Genomic DNA, 19,916 nt, shown 5'->3' with positions numbered 1-19,916 from the left:
GATCCTCAAATGAAATAGGTCCTATTATTATCCTCATTTTACAGTTGAGTAAACTGAGTTGAAAGGTTAAGGAACTTGCCCAGAATCATAGTAAGTATCTAAGACTGGATTTGAACTCAAGTTTTCCTGAAGTTTCCTCCCCCCCCCCCCCCCCCATACTCAAACCACCTAGCTGAAATAAGGGAAATGATCTACAATCCTATCTGTTTTAATCAATCAACAAGTAAACATTCATTTTTTTTTACAATACTGTGCATTTCTAAGGATGGCAGGGTTCAGACCAGGGACTCCCCAAAGGCAAGGGATCGAAAAATGGAGATTTCCCCCTTGGTAAAGTCCCTCTCCCTCCTCCCCTTGACCCATTTAGGCCCTGCTATGCAGACAGATGGACTCTGACTTATTGATCAGCCTTTCCCTAGCTCTGAAACCACTCCTCCTACCACCAGTTCTCATTCCCATTCACCACCATGCTGCTATTAAGGTCTGCCCTTCTCCTCCCTCTGCTCCTAGTCCCTGGCACCTCTGCTCAGAGACGGAAGAAGCCCCCACCACCTCTGGTTCTCGATAAAATCCAACCTCAGGCCAACTTCGACCCTCAGCAGGTAGGGGCAGTGAGGAAAGTGGGGAGACAGAGTTGGGCCCCTCTCCATTTTCATTTTCATGGGGGAGGGGGAGATACTGAGAGAAGCAAAGGCAGGGTTGCCCTAAAAAACTCGAGGACCCCTCTGCCCCAAATAGGATCTTCCCAATGACTCCGGGGCCTCCTGGGAACTCCTAAAGCTTCAGAGGCCCCCTTAGAACAAGGGCTCCCCAAGATGAACCTTCAGAGGCCTCCTTAGAACAAGGGCTCCCCCCCAAATTGAGCAAAAATACCTTCAGTCTTGTCTACCGTAAGCTATCCTAAGACTTCTGGACCTTGTCTCGTTCTGTCCCATAAACACTGCGCTCTTAGCAACTGGAAGAGGTTGGAGGGAAGGGTTTCCTCTGCCTGCTAGCGCCTGGAGAGTTTCTCATTCCCCTCTGGCCCCCTAGCTACCCTGAGGCTGTTTCCTAACCTAAGAGCCGTAGTCAAGGCTCTCTAGTCCCAGTCCACTTGTCCCCTCAGTTTTCAGGAACATGGTTCCTGGTGGCGGTAGCCTCCAAGTGCAGCCACCTTCTGGAGTCTAGCCACAGGTCAGAGGCTACAAGGATTCAGGCTGCGGTATCCGGACCAGCCCTGGCCGTCAGCACATTCAGGAAACTGTGAGTAACCTGCAGAGAGATAGCCTGACACAGAGGGATGTGAGTTTAAAAGTGTTTCCTACTTATGATATGGGAAGGATGTGGGACTTGCTCCCTGGATCACTAGAAAAAAAAGCCTTCCTCTCTCGGGGTCCCAATTTCCCTTTATGTAAAATGATGATATTATAGTATATGGTTTCTGAGGTTGCTTCTGCAGTCTTAATCCTGCAAGTACCTTTTCCTATGACAATAAAGCATTGTTACAGGCTCTAAGGTTTGCAAGGCAGGGTCATCACAACAACGCTGGGAAGTAGGTGGTAGTATTTCCATTTTACAAATGAGGAAACTGAGGCAGTCTGTGAAAAAATAACTAAGTCACACAACTAGCAAATGTGTTAAGATAAATTTGAACTCCATTTTTCCTGACTCCAAGTTATTGCTGTCTCCACTACCTAGATGCTTACATGAACACACACCATGCACACACACAGAGTCACCGGGTATCCCCCAATACCTAAAACAACTGAGAGGCAATTATGTCTAATATCTCTTAAGAGTTATAATGCTTATATCTCTCTTGGGTCAAGCCTATCTTAAGCCAAGGCAATGAAGTGGGATCAGGAAGGGTTTATCATCCAGATTCAAGATGCACATTGTATTTTGCACATTGTCTCAACCAAAAAAAAAATTACACTGAATAGTATTTTATTTTTTCCAATTACACATAAAGATAGTTTTCAACATTCATTTTTGTAAGATTTTGAGCTCCAAATTCCTCCCCTCCAATCTTTTTTTTTTTTTTTTTTTTTTTTGGCTGGGGCATTTGTAGTTAAGTGACTTGCCCAGAGTCACACAGCTAGGAAGTGTTAAGTGTCTGAGGTCAAATTTGAACTCAGGTCCTCCTGACTTCAGGGCTGATGCTCTATCCACCACACTACCTGACTGCCCCAAGTCTTAATATTTTAAAAACTTTTTGTTTTCCTGCAGCTAGAAAGTTATGAATATAGGGTGTGCTGGCAAATTTTTAGCAGTCAACTCTCCATCTGTTAAGGATGCAGGACACATTTTTACATTTAGTCTACATTGTTAACTTTCCTACCATCATTTTCTTAAGTCTACACTCTAGAAAATCAACAAGATGACAATTCAAACCCTGATTTGTAGTATTTGTGTTTGCTGATTTCCAAGCTGTAATGGCTTATGCTAAAAATTTAAAAATCAACCTTGCTCCTACATACCTAGTGGCATCTAGTAAAAAAAAAAAAAATTAGTTTTTTAAAATAATAATAATAAATTAATAAAATAAAAAATTCTTTTAATAATAATAATAAATAAGTAAATAAAATAAAATAATTGTTCTTGAGTTTTTATGAATCAATGTTAAGTCCAGGCACTTGTGAGCAATAGTTCAGTCTATGATAATGATCTGGCTCTAGTCAGGTTGAGTCCTCCAAAATATTTTAAGCTCTGTGTTTGTATTTTGGGGTTTTTTTCATCTTCCAGTCCATGAAAGACACAAAGAGCTTTTGATGCATAATTGTACCCACCAATTCATGTCTTGCTTAGTGTCCAATAGGTTAAAAAATAACTGTTTTTATTATTATTATTACTCCAATACTTTTACCAATATAGGTTTACCAAAGTGGATGCTCTTTCCACACTAGACATCACAATGAAAAAATCAAATCTCCCAGCAGCCAACCTGAAGGATCCTCAAAAAACTTTTTGAAACCAGTCCTTATACAAAGAATGCAGTCATTACTTGGTCCAAACTCAAAGTTTTTTAAGCTTGATAGGGTCTATCAAAAGATTGGTTGCTATCTTGGGGAGGCAGGAGGGAAAGAAGGGAAGAAGAAAACTTTGGAACACAAAGTTTTAAAAAAAAATTAATGTTGAAAACTATCTTTACATGGTTTGAAAGAATAAAATATTATTTTTAAAAAGTTAAATTCCTTTGATATAGCCTTCAAGAACCCAGGATCACCTCTATACTATGATCATAATAATAGCAAGAACTTTAAGATTTGAAAAGGACTTTACATATTAGCATAATCTTTTCGTTTCATCCTATAACAAACATATGAAGTGCTGTTATTACCTCCAATTTACAGATGAGGATACTGAGACTCAGAAAGGTTATCTGCTCAGATAATTCTCATTCTTCCTCTGTATTCCTTTCCAATCTCCCTTGAGATCCTTAATATCTAACTTAAGTTATTTTTTGAGTAACCCTTGGATCAGGGTGACTAGTTGCCTTCCTTATATCTGAAGTCCTAATATATCTGCTCTTTAGGGATGGGATCTGTTGGCAAATCAAACAAAAATATGAGCCCACTGAGCTCCAGGGCAGATACCATCTCCAAGGTAAGAGTGGGCATTAGGGGAGGGGATATAGAGAGCAACAGTGATTAAGAGGCCCAGAATTGAGAAGTCCTAGGTCCTGACTCAATTCTAATGAGTCCTACGTGGAAGGAAGTGATGGGAGGAGAAAGGGATAAGAGTAGGTGTTCGAATTCTGGGAGATGCACCCTAGACATTGAGAAGATGGGAGAGGAAATGGAGATAAACAGGGTTACAGCTAGTAGGTGTTTGACATGGAATTTAAATTTAGGAGTTGCTGACTTCAGGCCCTGGGGCAGGTGCTCATCCCCTTTTTTAAGGCACTAGATCCAAGGTGAGATGACAGTTTCTTTTCCTAGGTAGAAGACGCAGCCGTGGTGTGGAAGTAGTGGTGGGGGAGACAGATTACCGCCAATATGCCATCTTATACTACCAGAGGGACCAGCAATTCTCCGTAAAGCTCTATGGTAAGAAGGGGCCTGGAAATGGCCATGGGACAGAGAGCAGCACTGAGAATGGTGGAGAAAGAGAGAGCCAAGAGCTAGACTCATGCACCTCCCATCTCTGTGCCTAACCTCTGATGTTTGCACTGACATAGAAACAGAAAATAAAATTGAGTTCTAATTGGTCTGCCCAAATATCTTCCAGAAACCCATTCCCAGAACCACTTCATTTCTTCCCCTGCAGCTAGGTCCTTCCCTGTTAGTGATGATGTCTTGATCAAGTTTGAGCAACGAGTCACTGATGCCACATTAAGTGAAGACTTCATCTTTTATTTCCCCACTTACGGTAAGTTTCCCCACCCATGTTACCTTCCTATTGGCTTAGCTCTTGAAACCAGTTTCTTGTACTCTAGGCTTTCTCAGGCCACAGACTCACAGAACCTCATATTTGAAAGGGACCTCAGAGGAGCTTCCCACTGCCCATGTCTTAATGTTCTCTTTTCTTAAATTTTATTTTTTTTAGTTATATTTGGAGTTTCAAGTTGTCCTTTTCCCTTTCTCCCAATCCCACATTAGAGAAGGCCAACATTTGATATAAATATATATATGGAACCGTATAATGCATACTTCCATATATCATTTATTTCTCTGGAGGTAAATAGCATTTTCCTTTTTAAATCCTTTGTAGTTGATTTGAGTAATTATATTCAAACTATCTTAGTTGCTGACAGTTATTCTTCAAACACTATTACTGTTACTATATATAATATTTTGTAGGTTCTGCTCATTTCACTCTGCACTGTTTCATACAAGACCAACTTGCTTGTCATTTCTTTTAGTAGAGTAGTATTGCATTACAATCATATACTACAACTTGTTTAGATGTTCCCTAATCCACATTCATCCCTTTACTTTCCATTTCTTTGCCACGACCAAGAGAAGTGCTATAAATATTTTATAACATAATAGTTTTCCTTTTTCACCTTGGGAAATAGATCTAATAGTGGTATTGCTGAGCTAAAGATTATATTCCGTTTTATAATTCTGGGCATAATTCCAGATTGCTCTCTAAAATGTTTGGATCAGTTCAGAGTTCCACCAACAGTATATTAAGTGTCCAAATCTTTCGCATCCCTTCCAACATTTGTCATTTTCCCCTTCTAGCCTTTTAGCAAATCTAATAGGTGTAAGATAGTATTTCAGAATTGTTTAAATTTGCATTTCTCTAATCAATAATGATTTAGAATATTTTTTCATGTGATTGTAATTCCTTTGATTTCTTCTTCCCAAAACTGCCCGTTCATATCCTTTGACCATTCATCATTTGGGGAATGATTCATACTCTCATAAATTTGACTCAGTTTTCTATATATTTGAGCTATCTGAGAAACTATAAAATTTTCCCCAAATTTTCTTCTTTCTTTCTAATCTTGGCTACATCAGCTTTATTTGTATAAAACCTTTTTAATTTAATGCAATAAAAATTATCCATTTTATATCCCACAAAACTCTCTTATTTATTTGCAAATTCTTTTCATCTATAAATCAGATAGGTAATATGGTCCTTGATCTTCTGACTGATTTACGACATCTCCCTTTATATCTAGGGATATCACAACTTCTTTAAAACTCAGTTTCCCAAGCTATAAAATGAAGTCAATATTCTCTCTTGAGGTCCTTTCCAGCTCTTAACTCTGTGAACCTCTGAGTGGACAACTGGTGATTCTAACCCTAACTTGACTTCCCCTTCCCCTTTTCCTTTTCCCTCTATTTGGTCAGAGACTAAGACTATAAAGATTTTAATGGGTACTCCCAGTACCATGGCACCCTTTGTGCCTCCTCAGATGGCCTGATCCTTTGACCTCTACACCCACAGGGTTCTGCGATTCCTCCCATGACTTCCAGATCCTGGATGGTAAGTTCAACCTTGAGTTGGGTTTGGGAATAAGGAATGGGAAACATACAAAGAAGGCATCTTGGATCATCCCCAACCCAGGAGAATGGGCACTTCATGATTAGCTTCTCCCTTCACCTGAAACACACAATCCCATGTAATACCTTACTATATATCCATAGGGACTGATAGCCTTTCATTTTCTAGGAGCCCAACAATATCAATATGGTTTAGAAGAAAAATCTCTAATGTTGGACTTGAGAGACCTTACTCTGAACTCAGATGCTAGCTGTGTGACCTTGGATATATATCAGCAAACCTCCTGGAGCCTCAGTTTCCTCAGTGAGCTCCAGTGAATTCTTTCTCTTTGTAGATTGCTACTTATTTTTGTTAATTTTGGAAAGTTTTCTTGAACAATTTCCTGAAATCTGGTGTTGATGTTCTTTTGTTTTCCTAAATTTGGAGTTGCTGCTGTGTCTTGACCTACCTTCCAGGGCTGTAACTTTGAGGCTATATTTTCCAATTCTTTCAATAATTGAATAACTTTCTAATGTTATTTTTCTACTTTAGGGTGTGTTACCCGATAGTCCTGATTCTTGCTATGAGAAGCCTTCTTTAATTGGGTTTTTGACCCAATTACTTCTTTCAGACCTTTAAAAAAATTTAATTCTAGCCTCAGTTTCCCTGACTTTTTTTTTTTTTTTTACTTTCTCTGAACTGTTGTGATTTTCATAAAGGTGTTAATTCATGTCCAAATTAAATGCATCATTTATTCAAATTGAGGCAGTTTTAGAGAATAGCTTATACTGTTCTTTTTTCTATCTGTAGTCCTGCTGGTACTTTTACTACTTCACCGCCTCATCATTTTTTCCCCATTGTATCAATGTTCTCCACTTTTCTCCTTTGTTTTATCTGATTTTCATTTTCTTGTGTGATTTTTAAAAAGCTATTCATCTCACTATTTCTCATGTTAGTTTTTTGAGAAGCATATGAGTAGAAAGCCTCTAAGATGAACTTTGAATTCTTCCCTTTTGAACAGAAAGTCTCCAGTTTCCTCATCTGTAAGATGGGGCAATACTTTCCATCCTTTAATTATAGGGTTGAGATGAAGAATGTGCTTGGTGCATACTATAGCACTATATGAATGTGAACTATTAGAGTTACAGGTTCACTAGGTCTGGGTGGTGGAAGCATAGTTTACAGTTGCTCACAGTTCTCAGTCTGTTTTCTGTGTTGCAGAAATGAAAAGCTGAGTTGGAATGGAGAGGCCGGGGCCTGGCACAGTACCCCCTTCAGTGGGAGGGCAGGCGACTTGTCAGCTGCTTCCAGACTGCTGTCATATCATGACTACTGTCCATTCAGAGATTGGGGACTGGTTCCCAAGATTCTGGGACTGGTGCTTTCTCTGGACCTTTGACCCCATTATTTCCCCAATCCTCTAATCCAATGACCCTAATTCCAATGGCCTCTGATTTTACTGACTCAAGCATGGAACTTGATTTCCCAGGTGACTCCAATAGGTTCCAGCCTTTTGGGGCAGGTGCCCAATATCTGAAGGCATTTCTCAAGTCCACAAACTCATCTAAGGACTTAGACTGGAGTGTAAGAAGATCTTTTTTTTTTTTTCATTAAAATTGTTCCTGTCAAACCTGAAGAATTCTTTTCGATTATCTCATTTCTCTCTGACAGAGTCTGTTTTAGAATTCATATCCAACATCTTATAGACCCTATAACCCTCTTAGGCTATTGTCTTCCTGACTCATCATTTCTAGTCACTGAGAAAGGATGAGCCAAGGCCACAAATACAAGCACGCATACACACACACACACACACACACACACACACACACACGCCCTATTTTGGCAAATATCTTAGTCTTTTGTTTAAAAGAAAAGAAACAAAAAAATCTTTGAGTAGTGGGGGTTGATACATTTGTTCATGGATCTCTCTTTCTCTCAGGATTCCTTAGGAAGAATCATCAAGGTCTCCCAGTAGCAACTGTATTTATTCAGTCCAAGAAGAAAGAATTTATTCCTGAGATAGCATATGCCTTCCCATAGAGGCCCTGTCCTTGAAGCCTTGAAAAAAGGATAAGATGGCAGAAGATCCAGAGCAGGGACTAGCATGGGGTTGAGAAAGCCAAGTTACTCAAGGGAAAGAAATAGCTGTGTACCAAGGAAAGAAGTGGAGAGTCGCAGGCCATTCTTTGTACAGAATGAGACACTAAATGAAGAAGTAGTGTGGTATGGAGGACAGAGAGGCCAGGAATGAGGAGACACAGGTTCTGAACTGGATCCTCCTCCAGCTGACTATGTGTGAATCACTTCTTCCAGATCTCCGCTTCCTCATCCATAAAATGAAGGAATTAGACTAGAGAGTTTCTTAATGTCCTTTGAATTCTGCCAGATACTATGACTCTCTGTGGATACAGCTTTCTTTCCAGCTATGAAATTGTTTATCAGCTTCTTTCCTTTGACACCGCCATTATTTAGAGCTTCTGGACTCATGCCCAAGTCTTTTTGCTCTCTCAGACTTGGACAAATTAATTACCCTTCTCTAGTTCCTGCTTCCTTATCTGCAAAAGGGAACTTGGTCTAGAGTTTTTAACCTTTTTATGAGTCATGGAAAGCTTGAAAAACCTATGCATGGACCCCTCTTTCAGAATGCTGTTTTTAAATGCATAAAAATAATTATATAGGATTGCTAGGAAAAGTAGTTATATTAAAATACTCGGCTCTTGAAACCATCCAAGATGGCAGAATGGGAGGAAGCAGTACAGCCCCAAACTCCTCTCACCCACTACAATACTCTAAGAAGGCCAGAACAGTAAATAGGAAATTGAGGGACCATTGGACATCTTTCCAGTCCAAGGTCATAAATTTGACTAAAGACAAGTGATTGGGGCAGGATTTCTGGAATGGGAGTGGACTCGGATACCAGGCTCAATGCCCAGTTCTAAGCTAGACCAGCAGCAGAGAATATCTAGAGCTAATCACCTAGCCATCAAGCACAAAAGTGAAGAGTCTCTCAGATTGTCAGGAGTTCAGGTTTCATGCCCAGAGCTCGTAGCTAGTCTTTAACACACAGATTCCCAGAACTGACTTTGGTCTTAGACTCAGCCTAGCTCAACTGTTTCAGAAGCTAGAAACATGAACTCAGCACCCAATTGACCAGCCTAGAATCAGGCAGAGGAGATCATAGATTCAGTCATCACCATAAGGGAAGCAGTGTCGGGGTGTTTCTCAGAGGCATCAGAATCCCAACTTAGCCCCAAAAGAATCCCAAGATAGTTCAGCAATGTCAGAGCAGATCACTAGAAAAATAACTAAACAAAAAGAATGGGATGCCCAAGACAAACTCAGAAGAGAAGAATAACTCCAAAACCCTGCCTTTAAGCAAAGTTTTAAAGATAAACAGTTTGGCCACAAGATCAGTTAGAATCCTTGGAAGAAATGAGGTAAGAATTTTAAAATAAGTAGAAATGATATTATAAATTAAATGAAAGCAATAGAGCGAAATAATTTTGAAAGAAATGAAAGCCATGGAGGTGAATCTTGAAAGAGAATGAATATCTTGGGATAAGAGTTATAAAACTTCACCCAAGTAACAGATTCTCTAAAAATTAGAATGGTCCATGATTCCATGAGATCATCTGATAAACAAAGTCAAAAGATTGAGCAATAAACGAAAATGAAAGCTATCAAATATCAAAAACAATTGAACTGGAAAACAGATCAAGGAGAACTCATTTAAGGATTATCAATCTACCTAAAAATCAAGACCAAAAAATCCCTATATGTCATATTTCAAGAAATCATAAATGAAAACTGCTTGTGTCTTTTAGAATTAAAGAATAAAAGTAAAATAGAAAGAATCCACCAACTCGAAGGAAATCCCAAAATGAAAATTCCTGGGAATGTTATAGCCAAAATTCAGAGCTTTCAGATAAAAAAAAAAATGCTTCAGTAAATTAGAAAGAAAGAGTTTAAACACTGTGGAGCCATAGTCAGGATTACAGAAGATTTGACAGTTACTACTTATAAAGGAGAGATCATAGAACATAATATTCTAACAAGCAAAAGAGAGAGAAAAATAGAAGACTTCCAAAAATTGGTAAAAAGATCTAAGCTTAGTAGAAATTTTGAAATACAAATATAGGTATAAAGAGAACATAAAAACAAATACTAGTAGATAATCAGAAAAGCTTTTATAAAGGATGATCTTTGCTTTTAATTGAGGAGAGTGATAATACAAATGTATTTTCAGAACTTTAATGTCACCTGGGTTCATAGGGGAATTCAAATGAATTGAAGGACCTGGTAGTGTTTTTGATCATTTTAAAAGGATAAAGGAGAGAAGGGAAGACTAGGAAAAAAGGGGGGAAGTAGAAGAACAAGAGGGTTATCCCAATAACTAGAAAGCACAAGGAAGGGATGAGGGTAGGTGGCATCCTCTCATTTGAATTGTTACACAGTAAAGTGAGAAGAGTCAGGGGACAATTTTGAAAGAGTTAAAAACACTGATTAAAATAGAGGAATAATGACTTAGAATGCTACCCATCTCCTAATAGAGAGGTGATAAACTGGAAGTAAAGTGGGACAGATTAAATTTTGGACATGGTGAAAATGGGGAAATGTTTTTTGCTTGTGTGTTTGTTGTAGGATCTTTTGGTTTCCACCACCACCATCTTGTTGAGGAGGGTGATGTAAGAGAGAAACAGAGACAGAAACAGACATAGGTACAGAGAGACAGAGAAATAGATAATGCTTGATAATTGAAAAAATATTTTTTATTCGAAAATAAATTCAAGGTAAAGCAAAGGAGAAAAGCTAGCAAAATAGTACAGAAATGTAAAAGTCCATAGATGTCAGTTTAAGAACCTCTGGCCTATATGATAATCTATTCTATACTTCTATAACTTTGCAGCCTCTACCAAGTGGGTCCTATTTGGTTGTGAGATGGTTGTGAGGAAGAATTCCAACCTTTTACCCTTTCCCCAACCTTTGTGAAATTCCAGATAAAACTGCCCTGTCATCATGTTTGTCTGGATCCATCTGGAACCCATCTGCTGCCCCCTCCTCACGCAGCCTGGTAGGAATCTGGCTTGAGTTCTTCCTGCTGACCATATTCCTGCTAAAGCTAACAGTAGGGATCGTGCAATGAGGTTAGAGCAGCTTTGAATTCTCACTGTCACACTCATCTCCAGACCGGCCCTTTTCCTTCCTGGGCTCGTTCTGAGCAAGACTGAGGGCACCTCTGGAACTAAAGGGGTAGGAATGACTAAGGACCCCGCCCTCACCTCCTACTCGGGGGTCCCTGTAGGGCCATGAGCATAGAGACAGGATACAGATGATTTAGAGCTGAGGGAGACCTTAAAAGTTCATTAGGCCAGGCCCCTCACATGGACCATCTGGGGATGAGTGGATCTGAGTTCTTTCTTCCTGCCCAGGGGATGTCCTGTCAGCTGGACAGGCTCTGCTTTGAATGCCAAGGTATTCTGTACTTCCTTGGCTCTATCCCTCTAGACTGGAATTTCTATTCAGAGGACCCCATTTCTCTGTGTGCCAAAAATCTGGAGGCTTTTGAATAGAGCAGGAGACCTATCCTTTTCTCTAAACAATATTTTTGGTGATCCTGTCCCATTGGCCTGGGGACCAGAACACAGAACATTCCGTGCTAGGGACACCACATTCTTGATATGCCGATGAAAGAAGGTGGTTCCTTGAACCTGTCAGCCTCCCCACTCTATCCTCCTACACTCCTCTGTTTGGCTATGGGAAAGAGCCCATCCTACTTTTGGCAGAGACAGATATTCCTTGGCTTCTCATCAAGTATCTGATAATGGATGGATTCTGCCCAACTACTTGAGTAGAACAAAATCACTTGATCTCTCTCCTGAAGAGGACAACAGTAAGAGAGGCAGAAACCCACAAAGTCCATAGCTAGACTGTTCGTGGCTCTCTGGTCTTCTAGCTACATTTTCTCTGTGGTGAATACCTATTCTATACTTGCTGGAATGAATGGGTAAATGGAGTACTCAAAACTACCCTGTTTTTTAGGGACATAAAAATAGGAGGAGCTAGGGAAGAAATCATCATGGAGTCTTCTCAGTTTCTTTCTTCTGCCTCCTCTCCCCACCAACAGAACCTTCTTGCTCTCCTTCTCTCCTTTTCCATCTTTTGAAATACCAACCAGGAAGAGAAAGGGGGATAAGCTTTAGCTGTACAAGTTGATAACCCTTGCTAAATATAGCAATGAATGAATTAACTGACTAGTGGCCGGGCACCAAGCTGGGCCCATTAAAAGCCAAGTCCTTCATGTACCTCCTTCCATACATGAACAGGTCCAGCCCTCAACACTTTCTCAGAATCTCTCCTGTGATACAACCAACTGGAAGAAAGATGTCTCTTAGTCCAATGTGGACAGGAATGATCCTGCTTGGGTCCCTAAATAATAATCTCCGGAATTCTGCACCAGTCCTATCAAAAATTCCTCTGCAGTTTGATTTCCAAGCAAAGAAGGTAAGTGGAGTCCACTAGAACTATAAGTATGATAAGAAGGGCAGGGTGGGGGTGGGAGTGCAGTTTTATGTCAAATTCCTGTTTTATAACACTTGAGGAAAAGGGAAGGGAGAGTGGTGATAAAGATCTATACAAAGAATACAGTTGTGTGGTAGAAAGAAAGAAAGAAAGAAAAAAGAAAGAAAGAAAGAAAACAAAAGAAAAGAAAGAAAAAGTCAGAAGACCAAAGTTCTGATCCCAGCTCTGTCAGAGACATCTCAGCCCTGGAGAAGCTACCAATTGGATGGGGGAGATTTGGTTTCCACATTCTTGGAGTCTTTGTGTGAGTATTAATTGTTCAAAGCAGATGCAGGACCTAGAATGCCATAAGCGAGGAGAAACTCCTAAATAATCTTGTATCTACTTTGTGTTCATGTTAGAACATAAATTTCTGGAGGGCAGGAACTATTTCACCTTTGTCTTTGTATACCTAGCATGTAGCGTAATTCCTAACACATGCCAAGTATTGCTACATGCTTGTTGGTTGATGCACCTCAAAGACCATCTTTTTCCAGTTCCTCACTTTTAAAGAGGAGGAAACTGAGGACCCAAGAAGCCAAGGGGCTTACTACAGATAGTAAGTTACAATGCAGAGCCTCAAATCCAAGTCTCCTGAGGCCAAATATGATGTTCTTTCTTCTGCTCCACAGTATATCTTTCTTATCATCCAGGATGGCAACGATCCATAAAAATCCCACACTCAATTGTCAGACTCATGTCATGAGACCAATTTTTAGGAAGCTTTCTCTGCTCTTACTCAATTAAAAGTCTTCTCTTAGTCCTCTCTTCTCAGGGTACTTTGTCTAGACCTCCCCTCTCTCCCTTTCATATTCTATCTTGAATTATTTTTCCTAATAGTAGATTGTATATTCCTTGAGATCTGTTCAAGGACTATACTATTTTTCATTGCATTTTTAAAAACATACTCTTAGCAAGAGCTTCTTGCAGATAGTGGGTACTTCATCAGTGTTTGTTGAATTGCATTGAACAGCCTTAGGTGACAAGGAACTCTCTACCTGCTTTAGGGAAGACATGCACCTCCACCCAGCACAGAACCCAAGAAATTCTCCTTTCTAGTCTAGCCTCATTTACCACTAGGCCACTTCCAGGTTCTCTGTTCTGTGGGGTTGTACTGCATATGGGTCCTATAAAATAATTGCTAGAGCAGCATAGGAGGTACATAGGGTCAGCATTCTGTTCCTGTGGACCTCCAGTCACCAGCCTTCCCTTCAGTTCCAAGGGAAATGGTACGTCATCGGCCTGGCAGGGAGAAACATCAACACTGAAAGCCTGAGACACTATAAGATGTATGCTACTATGTACCAGCTACAAGCAGACCACAGCTACAGAGTTATCTCCAATCTGATCAAGTGAGGGATGCACTTGGGGGGAGAGAGGAGGCTAGGGCGGGGGAAAGATCTGCTCCCCTTTCTTTTCAAGCACCTGAAGCCCTTGGGCTCCAGGATTCCATCTTGCCTACACTGGGGCCCATCACATGTCTTACTTAGTGATCTGATAAGTGTCTACTCTGGTATCTGGGGAACCAGAGTGTGGGGGACCCCACCATACATACACATACCCCATCCCATTCCTTTTTCCAGGGGTGAGTCCTGTGATATTGGGCTCAGGACTTTTGTCCCAAAGGGTCAACCAGGTCAATTTGCCTTGGACAATTTTAAAGGTAAGTGTGGGGACCTCTCAGGCAAGTTGCTCAGGTGGAGGTATCATGGCTGAGAAAGGGACATTCCCAAAAACATCTTCTGCCTGGGGTTGGGGTAGAGAATTCTAGTGTCATCCTCTCCCTCTGATGGAGCACTGTCAGAAGAGGGGACCTTGGGGCCTCAGATGGGAACCAGACCTCCTGAATTCTGAGTCTCTGACCACGTCCCTCCCTCTCTCACTGGGACCAGCCTACGGTGTTACGAAGTATGTGTTCAGAGTGGTGAAGACCAATTACGACGAGTTTGCCATACTATTCTTTCTCAGTGTCAAAAAGAGCAAGGTGAACTTCATGGCAAGCCTATATGGTATGTCTTTAGTTGTTTTCCCAATTCCTTTGCTGGTGGCGTCCTTGGCTATTTCCTCCCATACCCCAAAAGAATTCCCAAGTGGGAGGCAAGAGTGAGAAAGGAAGAAAGAATCCCTGAGCTCCCTTCCCTTGAATGAGCTCCTCTCCCCTATCAGCCACTGCTTCCCATAGTCAGGTACAATCTGGTGGAATAAATGGAGTCAGAAAGCAAAAGTCCTCATATGGCCATTTACTAACTGAGTGCCAGTGGGCAAGTCACTTAAATTCTCAATTTTTCCATCCATTAAATAAAATGAGCAATATCCACACCACCTGGATTATAGAGAAGAAAGTGATTTGTGAGCTTTAAAATACATACAAACGCTTAGGTATATAGATACACACACACACACATATATATGTAAATATATATACTATGCTATGTGTATACATGCTATATATACATGTATATGTTTTATATACATATATATCTATATAAATATACAGCCATATATGTTGTATTTTAGCTCCTATATATAGATATATAGATAAATATACATATATAATATATATAGCAATTAGATAGTATAGTGGATATAACACTAAAGTAGGTTTTAGGAAGACTTATGTTCAAATCCTGCCTTTAAACTTGTTAATTCTGTGTCCCTGGGAAAGTCATATAACCTCTCACAACCTCAGTTTCCTCATCTATAAAATAGCAATAATAGATATAATAACATTACTATATGATAATTAATATTTTTATAATAATATAATCTATCTTACAGGATTGTGAGGATCAGATGAGATGATATGTTAAGTGCTTTGCAACTTTTAAAGTAATACACAAAGACTGGTTATTTAAAAAGACATTTCTGTGTGTATACATATATATACACATGTATATATAGTTATACATACATATGGGTGATATGTGTACATATATGTATGTATGCATATGTGCACATACATGCACAGAGGAGAGAAAGAGAACTTTTATTATAATTCCTCAAAAGAGATAATAACAATGAACCTCCCCCACATTTTTTGCTGAGCCCCTTCCTTTCACTGATCGTTTTACTTAATGCAGTGACTGGTAGCACAGTAGGTGCTTGATCAATGTTTGTGGATTGACTGACCCCTTTCCCTTCTTTCACAGAGTCCTTATCTCCCTCCCTGAGACCACATGACCTATATTTAAAGAGGGTGGGACTTAGCTCCCACATAGTCACTAGCCCAAAGTTCTAGTCAGCAATATGTCACCCACATCTTAGACCAGTGGTTCTCAAACTTTTGCTTTCAGTATCTTTATTCTATTAAAAATTATTGAGGATCTCTCCAAAGCATTTTTGTTTATCTGGATTATATTTATAGACATTTACCATATTGGAAATAAAAACTATTTTTTAAATTTGTAGTCCCTCTAAAAGGGTTTCAGAGATCCCCAGGATTCTCTAGAGCCAAAGGATCCTCAAACTACGGTCCACGGGCCAGATTCGGCAGCCAGGGACGTTTATCCCCCTCACCCAGGGCTATGAAGTTACTTTATTTAAAGGCCCACAAAGCAAGTTTTTGTTTTTACTATAGTCCGGCCCTCCAACAGTTTGAGGGACAGTGAGCTGGCCCCCTATTTAAAAAGTTTGAGGACCCCTGTATACTTTGAGAACCACTGTCTTAGACTCTCAAGCTGTGGCTCTTTCTCCTGTAGTTCTTGCACCATTTCTGGATCCTTCTCTTGATGATTAGAACCCCAACCATATGTGAACAGGTCTCTTAGGACAGGGCTCAGTTAGAGCTCAAGACAAGGTTGAGGGATTGGGATGAGTATTGGAAGCAGAAATAGGATGAGGAGCTGGACCCCTGGGAGAAAACCTCAGGGACTGAAGCTTTGTTGCCCCCTTGGCTATAGGGAGAACAAAAGAACTCAGATCTGAGCCAAAGGAAAAGTTCATTGAATTTGCCCAAGCATTGGGCCTCTCTGATGAATTCCTTCTCTTCCTTCACAAAGATGGTAAGGTCTAGGATGGTGTGTATGGGGCTGGGGATGGGAGGAAATGTGTTTTTGGAGGCCAGAGAGCTGTACCTGCTCCCCAGTGACAACTTCTATTTCTCTCATTCCTCCCAAATTTCACCTGCCCCAGAGAAGTGTATCAGTGATGAAATCTGAGTATGATGTGAGTATGAGTTCCCCAGGACCTAGAGGAACGGTGAAGGGAAGGGTGTTAACTAGAAGTTTTGGGCCTTCTGGGCATAGAAGTGATAGGAGCCCCAAGCACCCACCTTTGTCTATCCAGGGAGAAGAATTCTAAGATCTGTCTCCTTGTCCTCTTCCCCCTGTTTTCCTCTCTCTCCCTCTCCCCCTGTTCTCTATTCTGCAAATTTTTTTATCCATTTTTTTTTTCCATTTCACCTTTTCCCTTTAAAGGCCTTTCTTTACTTTTCTTCTGCTGTCTCATTATCCTATCACTATTCTTAGCTTTATTCTCAATTTCTCTCTCTCATTTTCTTTCTCGCCATTTACTCTATCTCTGTATCCTTTTCTTTGTAGCTTTCTCCCTATTCTCTTCTTCTTCCCATCTCTGTTTCCTATCTGCCTCTGTCCCTAGTTTTCTCTGTACCCCATTCTCTCTGTCCCTTATTTGCGTCTATCCCTTTTCTTGTCTTGGTCTCTTTCTGTTCCTGTGTCACCTCTGAGAACCATGTCAAACCAGCACCCAAGCCCTCCCCTATTTCTTAGATCTCATTCTTCCATTTCTGGCTGCTTCTCAGATATCCCAAGTTCCACAGTCTACAGCCCACCTTGGCTCCCTCTACCAAGTCCATCTCCATCTTTGTCCATCTGCTGCTAAAGAATTGGAGACACCTGGTCCCTGCTCTTATCTGTTTCTCAGTATGGCCATCTTGGTTCCATTCAACATTTTACCACAGAGGTTGCTTGGGATTCTTACCTCGGATCTTTCTTCAGGGGACAATAAATGCAGATTATCAAGAACTCGAGTCTGAATTTCTTGAAGTGGGGAAGAGAAAATGGGACCTTGTTTTAATTAAAAGAACAGCCAATTGTTCATTTTGTGCCAAGGATACCTCTGTGCAGTGGTTTCCCTTGGAGTCCAGGGCCTCATACTCAAATTTTGCAGATTCAGAAATTCAATTTCTTCAGTTCCCCTAGGAATGATAATACTCTGAGGAAATGAGTATCCCCAGTAAAACTCATAAGAGGTCTATTTATAAACAAACTAGAGACCCATTTATTACTTTATAATAAGAGAAGCACCTGAAAGAAGTAGCAGGGCTAGGTGTGTGACTGCATTATGGGCCAATTTTCTTGATGGTTAAATTTGCTCATGAGAAATGATTACTGATCGGCAGATCTAGAGCTGGAAGAGAACTCTGAGATTTAATCATTAAAGAGAACAGATTGTTAAAGAGATAGTTGCTGACCATCTAGATAGAAAAGTGATGATTATAGTCAGGATGGCTTCATCAAGAACAGGTCATGCTAGATTAACCTTTTTTTCCCTTTTTGGGGGGAAAAGATTACTAAACCAATAAAGGAAGGGAATGCTGTGGATATGATTTACCTAGATTTTAGCAAAGCTCTTTTAAAAAAAAAATGGTATTTTATTTTCCATGCAAAGATAGTTTTCAATAGTCACCTTTGCAAAGCCTTATGTTACAAATTTTTCTCTCTCCCTCTTCCATTGCCCCTTTCCCAAGACAGAAAACAATTCAATATAGATTAAACATGTGCAATTGTTCTGAACATATTTGCATATTCATCATGCTGTAGTAAAGCTCTTGATAAAACATATTATTCTGTAGAGAAAATAGAGAGATATGGATTTTACACTGTACAAACAAAATGGATTCAGAATTGACTGGCTGTATAGATTCAAATTCAAAGAGATGCTGTTTATGATCTAATGTTAATGTGATAGGAGGTCTCCAATGCAATGACCCAGGGAATCTCTTCTTGGCCCTGTGCTATTCCAACATTGTTATCACTGACTTACATAAAGGCATAGATGACGTGCTTATCAAATTTGCAGATGATACAAAATTGGAAGGGACAGGTGACATACTGGCTGGCAAAGTTGGGAGCCAAAAAATAAGCAAGAATCCAGTAAGATGGAACTCAGTGGGACCCAAAGGCAGAGTCTTAGACTTGGATCCAAAAATATCAACTTCATGAGTATAAGAGGAGAGAAGTGTGGTTAGAGAGCAACTATTGTGAAAAAAATGTGAGCGTTTTAGTGGACCACAAGCTCTGTGTGAGTCAGCCAAAAAAACCTGCATTAAGAAGGCCTATCTTCTGGGAATAGGAAGATGATATCACGGCAGTATTCTGTCCTTGTCACATCTCATATAGAGTATTGTGTTCAGTTCTAGACCACACATTTCAAGAAGGGCAACTAATAAGCTGAAAAGTGTCTAGAGAAGGTAAACCAGGGTGGTTAAGAGCCCCTGACACAAGAGGATCAATTGAAAAAACTGGGGGGTGTTTAACCTGGAAAAGAGAAGTCTCAGGGGGACATTTTAGCAGAGTTGAAATATTTAAAGGTGTTCTATTTGTTCTGCTTGGCTGTGTCGTCCTAGGAGGGCCAGCATCTGAATCTAGGTCTTCTCAATCCATATTCAACCCTTTTCCCACTGTATACCAGGTCAATGGTGAATAGTGGACCAAATCAAAGGTATTGTATGTTACAATAATTTATTTCCATCAAATTGTGGGAGATCAATGAATTAATTTCCCAGTTAGTAATCTAGAGAGTGTTTCAGTCTAAAATACAGGGGCCAGACTGAACAATGTTGGGCAAACACTCACTGACTCATTTTACTACTGAATGCTTCTTTCTCAATAATTGCTATTAGGCATTAAAATTCACACTGCAATCAGCGTGTCCTCATCAAGCATGTTACAATTTCCAAGATTACAGCTGCTCTTATATTAGTTATATTTTAAAATGTTGCCTTCCCTTTTAGCCTTCTTGAGGACATAGAGATCATACCTCCCTTCAGATTAGGGTCTCCCCAAGGAAACAAAGAAGAAATTTGACTATGAAGTCTCTAAAATGATGTTTTAGTCTTAGATTCTGTCAGCTGGTCAAGGTTTAGAGGAGGAGAACTGATAATAATAGCTAACATTTATATAGTGTTTACTATGTGCCAGGCATTATGTTAAGCAGTTGACAATGAATATCTTATTTGATGCTCACAACAAACCTGGGAGATAGGTGCTATTATTATCCCCATGTTACAGATGAGGAAACTGAGGCAAACAAGTGACTTGCCCAAGATCACACAGTTGTTAAGTGTCTGAGCCAGAAGTAGAGCAGCTAGGCAGCCTAATGGATAGAGCACCAGGAAGACCTGAGTTCAAATCAGACTCAGGTGCTATCTGTAGATCCTGGGCAAGTCACTTAACCCTTTTGCCTCAATTTCTTCATCT

The 19,916-nt window shown here is 40.1% G+C and overlaps 2 protein-coding genes across 13 annotated transcripts in view; one reads left to right on the top strand and one right to left on the bottom strand.

Moving 5' to 3' along the window:
* Nucleotides 1-19,916, bottom strand: part of FBXW5 (F-box and WD repeat domain containing 5) — a 39,604-nt gene that overhangs the window by 15,275 nt on the left and 4,413 nt on the right. The gene's annotated exons all lie outside the window — the stretch shown is intronic.
* C8G (complement C8 gamma chain) lies at nucleotides 430-18,089 on the top strand. 12 transcript variants are annotated; one of them, XM_012554065.2, is made up of 8 exons: nucleotides 11,543-11,923; nucleotides 12,243-12,420; nucleotides 13,693-13,829; nucleotides 14,061-14,140; nucleotides 14,370-14,486; nucleotides 16,377-16,478; nucleotides 16,609-16,641; nucleotides 17,237-17,326. In XM_012554065.2, the coding sequence occupies exons 1-7, from the start codon at nucleotides 11,916-11,918 to the stop codon at nucleotides 16,632-16,634; spliced, it is 648 nt and encodes a 215-aa protein (XP_012409519.1). In that variant the 5' UTR covers nucleotides 11,543-11,915; the 3' UTR covers nucleotides 16,635-16,641; nucleotides 17,237-17,326. The 12 variants fall into 12 exon arrangements, with proteins under 12 accessions (XP_031807838.1, XP_031807833.1, XP_031807839.1 ...); XM_031951978.1 differs by lacking the exons at nucleotides 11,543-11,923; nucleotides 13,693-13,829; nucleotides 14,061-14,140; ... (2 more) ...; nucleotides 16,609-16,641; nucleotides 17,237-17,326 and adding exons at nucleotides 430-602; nucleotides 1,106-1,242; nucleotides 3,515-3,585; ... (1 more) ...; nucleotides 4,249-4,350; nucleotides 5,881-5,919; XM_031951973.1 differs by lacking the exons at nucleotides 11,543-11,923; nucleotides 12,243-12,420; nucleotides 13,693-13,829; ... (3 more) ...; nucleotides 16,609-16,641; nucleotides 17,237-17,326 and adding exons at nucleotides 430-602; nucleotides 1,106-1,242; nucleotides 3,515-3,585; ... (2 more) ...; nucleotides 5,881-5,919; nucleotides 7,119-7,552.

Source organism: Sarcophilus harrisii, chromosome 2 (assembly GCF_902635505.1).
Source record: "Sarcophilus harrisii chromosome 2, mSarHar1.11, whole genome shotgun sequence".
NCBI lineage: Eukaryota > Metazoa > Chordata > Mammalia > Dasyuromorphia > Dasyuridae > Sarcophilus > Sarcophilus harrisii.
The sequence above is the reverse complement of the archived record's forward strand: the minus strand, read 5'-3'. Positions and strand labels throughout refer to the sequence as shown.